The 8176-nt window shown below is 42.9% G+C and overlaps 1 protein-coding gene across 1 annotated transcript; it reads left to right on the top strand.

Moving 5' to 3' along the window:
• Positions 1-204: 204 nt before the first annotated feature.
• Positions 205-4190, top strand: LOC311040550 (uncharacterized protein; the record flags this gene model as incomplete). The annotated part of the gene is made up of 3 exons (XM_084050881.1): positions 205-516; positions 2208-2594; positions 2941-4190. 3 exons carry the CDS (start codon positions 205-207, stop codon positions 3682-3684), a joined length of 1443 nt encoding a protein of 480 aa, XP_083907007.1. The 3' UTR covers positions 3685-4190.
• Positions 4191-8176: the final 3986 nt, after the last annotated feature.

Raw genomic sequence — 8176 nt, 5'->3', positions numbered from 1 at the left:
TTTTGTGAATATTCAGGACATTTACATATTAATGAAAAATAAAAAATAGAATATTCATCACATTTTGTAAGTACATCAACTCGGATCAACGCCAGAGATTCACAGGGAAGCCGCGCCGTCGTTAGACGCCCCGTCTTGTTTCTTCTCGTTTGGCTGTAACTCGACACCAACCTACACCTTCCCCGTGTCTCTCTCCTCCGGCAGATGACGAAGAACAACACCGTGTCCTCGTCGGAGGCGGAGGCCCTGACGCTGGAGGACATCTCCGAGGACGACCTGGACCTGGACTGCACCGAGGTGGACGAGTACTTCTTCCTGCAGCCGCTGACCACCAGGCGGCGCCGCGCCCTGCTCCGCGCCTCGGGCGTGCGCCGCATCGACGTGGACGAGAAGCACGACCTGCGGTCGCTCCGCGTGTCGCGGGAGGAGTGCGGCTGCCACTGCCGGGGCGCGTGCGACCCCGTGACCTGCGCTTGCAGCCTGGCTGGCATCAAGTGCCAGGTAAATGGATCTGTGGTGAGGCCCGTCTGGATTATTCCTTTATCTACACAGTGTACTGTACATGCATGATGACCAAACGCAGATGCAAAGTGAGAAAAACTCTATAAATGTGCAAAATCTCTGTCTGTCTGTCTTTGTGTGTGTGTGTATGTGTGTGTGTGTGTGTGTGTGTGTGTGTGTGTGTGTGCGCAGTGGCGTGCACAGACATTTTGAGGGGGCAGGTGCTCAAGTAAATTATACTTTTTTTTGTTTACTTGGTCTGCTCTTTTTCCCTCTACACCTATACCTCTTTGCCAAAAATAGACGATCTACAAGCCCACAACGCCTCGCAGCGCGAGGCGTTGTGAGCTTGTAGATCTGCTATTTTTGGCTAAAGTTCTCCTCAGAAAAGGGATGCTAGGTTTCGAGTGGTTATGGTAAAAAGAAAAATCATATCACATAAAGATTTGGCGGACCCCCTGTACTAACTCTGAGGACCTCCTAGGGGTCCCGGACCCCCTGTTGAAGACCCCTGCTGTAAACTAAAAAAGAAAACTTTTTTTTTTCAAAAGGGCACTTCTGGTCAAGAGGGCAAAGGGCAGGTGCTCTAGCACCACCTAGAGTCTATCTGTGCACGTCCCTGTGTGTGTGTGTGTGTGTGTGTGTGTGTGTGTGTGTGTGTGTGGGGGGGGGGGGGGGGGGGGGGGCGGGGGCGGGGGGGATTGTTTCCATTGTGGTTCAACACAATAATTACGTACACAACAACATCATGACAGGCAAAACATTACGTATCACTACAACACTAAAAGCAAGAATAGAAATTGATTACATGTCTGCAGCAAGGAAGCACCTGCACGCAACTAATAGTGCTGAAATCAGCCATCTAGCTATCCAGCTTACCAGTGGATAGCTGGATAGCTGACTAACTGACAGCTGAAGTGCATCCATTCTCTCAAAAATCATAGATCGCACAAGGTAAATTATTTAGCCATTAGTTGTGTGCGTTCTCTTTGAAGCAGCAACATTTGAGAGAAATATCCACTTGTTATTAATCATTCATGCGGTTTTACTTCCCCAAATCCACTAGGGCCACAGCTACAGATTATTTTCGTAGCAGTTATTCTACGTATTCCTTTTTTCGATTAATCGAATAATTGAAAATACTGTAGCAAATCTACACATTCACATTCACAACGCGTCGCATTACATCGTATAGATCGGCTATTTTCCGCTATATTTGAATCTTTGGGCCATTAACCCATTGAGACCTGAAGCCGATTCTACATGTCTCCTAAATCTCAACAGTATTCTGAAAAACGTATGTTTCTATATCAGAGGTGCTCAATCTTTTTCATGTCAAGGACCCCCAAAATTATATGTATTTGGCCGTGGACCCCCATCAAAATATTTTGTTCCAGGGACCCCCCAGAAGCAAAGATTTGAGTTAAAAATGTTCGCTTTAAAATATATATATATTCAAAGATTTGCACACATTTTCACGATTTTTCAAAAATAGCAGATATACAAGCTCATAGCGCGGCACTCGGTGCCGCGCTATGAGCTTGTATATCTGCTATTTTTGAATAGCCCAAAGTGTAAAATAATGCTTTTTAGCTCAAATCTAAAAATGACACAGTTCCAGGTCTTAATGGGTTAACTGTTGCACCCCTAAAATTAAACAGCACCGTTTCATCCTAGCATAACCGTCATTTCCTGTGCGTGCGCAGGTGGACCGCATGTCCTTCCCCTGTGGCTGCAGCAAGGACGGCTGCAGCAACGCCACGGGCCGCCTGGAGTTCAACCCGGTCCGAGTGCGCACTCACTTCCTGCACACCATCATGAAGCTGGAGGTGGAGAGGAGCCGCGAACAGCAGCAGCAGCAGCAGCAGCCCCTCGTAACCAACGGCAACGGTTACCATGGAGACTCCCTGCTGGCCCAGCATCAGCAGCAGCCACAGAACCCCCAGTTCCCTCTGATGAGCGGCACGCCGCCGCCGCACCTTCCCATCATGCACCTCCACCACCACGACCAAGCCGGCGACTCGGATCTGTGCCTGGGAGACGAAGAGGAAATTGAGGAGGAGGAGGAGGAGGAGGAGGATGAGGATGAGGAGGTTTGATTTGATTTGATTTATTTCAGACGTCATAGTTGATGGAAAAGTACACAGTGTACATGCTTTTCGCAGAAAATAACACGTGAAGGTTATGAACACAATAAAGTCAAAGACTTATTTCCATTGTGGTCCTTGGTCTTCGACAAACAGAACAAAACAACAAAGGACAGGCATTATATAAAACACTATACAAAACTGTCAAATTAAAGCCTGTTCACAGCATACTTAAACATACATTCTTTTTTAAAATAAACAAACAACCGTGCTATTCTGCAACATTTTCTAGGAGGAAGATGATGATGATGACGACGAGGATGACGACGACGACGATGATGACGACGATGACGACGATGAAGCTTACGAGGACGAGGACGGCAGCAGCTTGTGCAGCGGCCTCTCGGACTGCAGCACGCACAGCTTAGAGACAATCGACCCTGAGGAAGAGGAGGAGGACGAAGAGGAGGGAGAGGAGGACTGGGAGTGTTCGTTGGACGGAGCGAGCCCTCCCCCCTACTTGCACACGGACATGGTACCCCTCTCCTCGGCACTGGGGTTCTCAAAGAACGTGCACGTGGACTGCAACAACCCTTTCCACAGTAACCTATCTGTGGAGAGCTGCAGAACGGACAAGTCGGTCTTCGAGCCCCCGGCGTGCATCGCCACCCCCTCCCTCGCCACAACAGAGCTTTCCTTAGCGTCTCAAACTGCCGCCGAGCCACCGCGGGCAGAACCCCGCGGCCAAACAGAGGCACAAGGCACTGGCATCTATGTTACTCAGGCCACAGAGTCACAGACACTTAAAACACATTCACCTGTAGTCAAACTCAACGGTAACACTGCCCCTGGTGTCGAGATCGAAGAACTGCAGCGCTTCACACAGCTCCAGAACAATCTGAACGGAAATAATGAGCAGCAAACTGTGGCATCAGCACGGCCCTTGGAACGAGCAGGAGAGGAGAGGAACAGGAGACCAAAGGCAACACACAAACAGTTAGAACAACTGGGCGAGTCCTTAGAAGACATAGAAAAGGAATCTGCTCTGCTTGACCAAAAAAGGGACCTGCCATGCTTGGAAACTAATAATAAATAACTGATAAAAATGTGTTTATAGATGACGGTCCAAATGTACTTGTTAGTATTTGTTTGTTCAAGAATAAACCTTAGATCGTCAATAATTAATCTGGTCTTGATAAGTGCACTTCCAAAGAGAAAAGGATTCAAAGAATTGTGTTTTCTTTTGATTGATTTGGACAAGTCTCAAGGAGATGAACTCAAGTTGTTTGAACTCTTTGTCCCTAAATGTTTTATCTTTGAGAAATAAGATGTTAAAAATAAAAATGCAGTGTCGCTGTAAATAATTTGTATGTCCAGATAACTGTTTGCCTATTATGTGTTTAATTATTGCAGCATGTTTTTTGGTTGTGGCTAGGCCTGATGACAAATCACTTCGATTTTGAGGTTCTGGAGCAAGTACTGTACTGTTGTGTTGACCCTGTGGTTTCCATTGTGTTAGTGAGTTGTCATTGCTGCTACTGCTCTCAAATACTTGTACAGCATGATTTAGTTCATTCAAGGAGTTTTAATTCTCAGATTAAAAGCTACGCATGAACCAAGTATCTTTTCATTTTCTTAGTTGTTTTTTTTGGGGGGCGGGGGGGTCAATGTCAGAAAGTATGAGGTATACTTTGTTCCATTCACTCAAAGAATTAAAGGAAATTGGGCAAACATGTTTCTGGAAATGTTCATAACATGTCCGTCAACATTAAAAAACCTGCCATGCGTTATGTGACCTTGAGATACAGAATACTATATCATGTACTTAAAATTGTTAAACATACTACTTTATACTGAGTATACTGAGTGATGTAGTAACATTTGTACTTTATGTTGTACTATCATGTTCCGTTTTGGAACATAACATAATATCAGGTTCATGATGAGTAACAAAGTAATATCCCATTCCAATGTAAACATACTATACTCTGCACCAATAGAGGGTGCTGCTGCATCTGAGTTTTATCATGACATTGAAATGTAGCCTGCTAAAATATAATTTTAATTCCACCAGCATTATTGTGGCGTTCTCCATTCCATTTAGTCTGACCTAGTAAACCTACACTACAACTTGTAATTGAGCGATTGGGCACACGTCACTGTCGTACAATGAAGTATACATTGGGCTTAACTCTGCCACAACATAGGCCTGTCATAGCCTTTTGGGAGGGTATTCATTATTGGTCACAAGGGACATGCAACAGAACAAACCATTCAAACAACATCCCCTTTTTATTCCCCCCTTTTTATTCCTGAGGTTTCCCCCCACATTTATAATATAAAACATTTATAATATAAATGAAACCCCTGCTGCCATAATAACTATTAACAAACAGCTCTCCCTTCAGGTTATTGATAGGATTAGTATAAATATATAGTTAAAACATCTGATTGTTATGATAACCTTACAATACTGTACACTTATAGGTGAATATCTTATCTTATCAGTCATTCAAAACTGCCAAAGGCTAGGGGCCAAATATCACATGTCTGTTTCTATTTATTCGTTTGGTTTTGAAACATTTTTAAAAAGTCCATAAATGTCATTGCTTGAATGAAAATAATAAAATAAAATAAAAGGCATTTTTTTTGGTATCACAGTAAGTTTATAAAAAAAACGTATTATTATTATTACCATTATGAATATTTTTCTTCTTCTACTACAGTAAACAAAACAGTGATTTTTATACTGTACGTCTCAGTGGCAAACCAAAGGATAAAACCGCAAAATAAGAAGGACTCCTGTTCTGAAATCAGGAGAATCTTTTATACAGGTAAGGGACAGTGGACACCCATAATTCTGTAAAAGGTTCAATATCTTCTCATGACAATTAATGATGAGGAATCTTCTTCTTTTCTTTCTTTCTTTTTTGTCTCCAGTAGATGGCGTCCTGCACCATGTAACCAAACCCCTATGAACCAAACTCACCCACTTCTGAGCTGATTCCACGTATGACCAACTGAACTTGGATTTCTGGGCACGATTATAACAACACTACAATGATCGACCCCTCAATATTTTCAAAAACATTAGAAACAGAAGCTTTACATAAATATTTAACTAGTGCCACTGACTGTCACATTTAGGCCTATTCAAGTTGCCTACTACAGAAGTTCAATTCAATTCAATTCAAAGGGCCTGTATTGGCATGAGAAAACATACGTTTGCATTGCCAAAGCAAGTGTCAAAATATAATAAAAACAATTTAAGAAAATGGGCAAAGTATATACAGTTGTAGGGGGTACAGCAGGGGGTAGACCACAGCATTGTGTTCTCTGATGACCCCTCCATTGTCAGCTGCTTCATGGATGACAACGAGGACGAGTAGAGAGCCCTGGTGGAGAGGTGTGACCGTGTGACTAAACACCTCCAGCTCAACATCAATATTTTTCTTCATTTATCTAGTGCCACAATAAACAGAGATTGTGCTGTACAACTGTCCTGGATAGTCTTGGGGATTGTGGGTTGGGGGAGGGAGGGATAGGGGAATGTGTCAGGAACTGGTGTTAGGACCCAAGTGCAGGAACTCAAACTCAGAACTCAAACAAAGGCAGGAGATGAAGATCACATAAACCTAACTTTACTTGGTGAAAGACACAGGATAACAGTACTGTGCATACATTGAACATAAAACCTGACACTAACTTAGGATCCAGCACTGAACAAACACACAGACAGAGTCTAAATAGTCACTGGAGCTCATCACCCAACCAGGCTCAGCTGGTCCTCACAGGTGACTGCACTCAGGCCAATCAGAGTCTTTGCCTCAGGTAGAAGGGAGAGTAGGAGATTGGCTCAGGGGAAATAGGAGCAGGGCAAGGAAGGGGCAGAGGCACACCCAGTGGCTAAACAGTCACATGATGGACACAATAGTGGCCGTGATCGTGACAGAATGAGGTTTTTATTATTATTATACATATTTTGGTGATCTGGTGTCACTGACACTTTGGATTGCTCTGACCTAAATGTGTCCTTTATATAATATTGGTTGCATGACCACATGTGAAGGCTGTTCTTATTTTATTTCAATTTTTATTCTCTTCAGAATTTAAGTGACTCAAGACACCACTATTTATACACGCCCCTGGGATGTGTCTAAAAATAAAAATAAATAAAAAAGACCAAGGGGCGCGGAGCACGAAGAGGCCCCCCAACTCCCATCACCATCCAGGGGGAGGAGGTGAAGGCATTGAAAGTTCCTGGGTAAAACACTTGGAATCCTGGAAATGCAAATGAGCTTAAATTGAACTGGACTGAACACAGGTTGTACAGGAAGGGCTCTTCAGCTCTCAGGGCCTTCAATGTGTGCAACAGGCTGCTGCACATGTTCTGTCAGTCTGTATAGTAACCAGTGTCCTCTTCTTAGCTGTGGCGTCAGGGTAACATCAGCACAAGGTAGGCTATATATGTAAACAAACTGAACAAACTGTGAGGAAGGCCAAGGTACCATAACTGGAATCGAACTGGACCTTCTGTAGGTGGTTGTGGAGAGGAGCATATAAAACTGTCATATAAAACTGCCATATAAAACTGTTGTAGTACATATTCATCCAGATAGTCGTACAATTATGTATGACTATTCTGAAACTAGTCAAATGCTGCACACTTATACCTGACTCCATATACAGTAGTTTATTTAGCGAATACAAAGTCCTTGGACGGTGACTAATCCTCCTTTCAGTCTTTGGAGAGGACAAACTTCTATGATGCGCTCCATTGTTTGCTCCTCTCCACAAGCACACAGTGGGCTTGGGCTACTGTCCCATTTGTGAAGGCTGGCCAAGCTGAGGCCATGTCCAGTCCTGAATTTATTGAGCGTAGACCACTGTCTCCTTGGGAGGTTGCTGCCAGGGACCTGTTGGTTGGGGTATACAGTAGTAGTAATAATAAACACATATACAAATGAAGCAACACATACTGTAGCAAATCACACATATTGCACATTCACATGTTGAAGGTCTGCTGACATACTGTAGTACATAACATATTCACTCTCATATCCACTGTTGATAGATTGTACATACAGTATATACTTTATATTAATTGTTGATACATATTTGTTCATATGTACTAATTGTTGATGGACTGTACACATGTTCATTCATATATTTATTACAGGCTTATTCATTAATATATTCCTTAATTTGCATATTCATATTCCCAATCTCTCTCTCCCTCCTTCTCATTTTCTCCAGGATTCTCGAGGTTTCTTCCCATTAAAGGGGAGTTTTTCCAAGTGCTTGCTCATGGGGGAATTGTTTGTTCTCTGTAGACTAGTAGGCTATGGTCTTTACCTGCTCTATTTGTAAAGTGTCATTTGACAACCTTTGTCGTGATTTGACACTTTGCAAATAAAACGTACTTGACAAAATTGACTTAACAGACTGTTGATAGATTGCATACAGTATATCCATCATCCATACATTCATTGTTGATAGACTAGTACATATATTCATTAATATAGCTATTAATTGGCAATAGATGTACAGTATGTGTTGATAAATTGTACATAACATAACTTTAACTC

This window comes from Gymnoscopelus microlampas (assembly GCF_963454915.1).
Source record: "Gymnoscopelus microlampas genome assembly, chromosome: 24".
In the NCBI taxonomy this organism is placed as follows: domain Eukaryota; kingdom Metazoa; phylum Chordata; class Actinopteri; order Myctophiformes; family Myctophidae; genus Gymnoscopelus; species Gymnoscopelus microlampas.
Note: the sequence above shows the minus strand (reverse complement) of the source record. Positions and strands in the feature narration are given on the sequence as shown.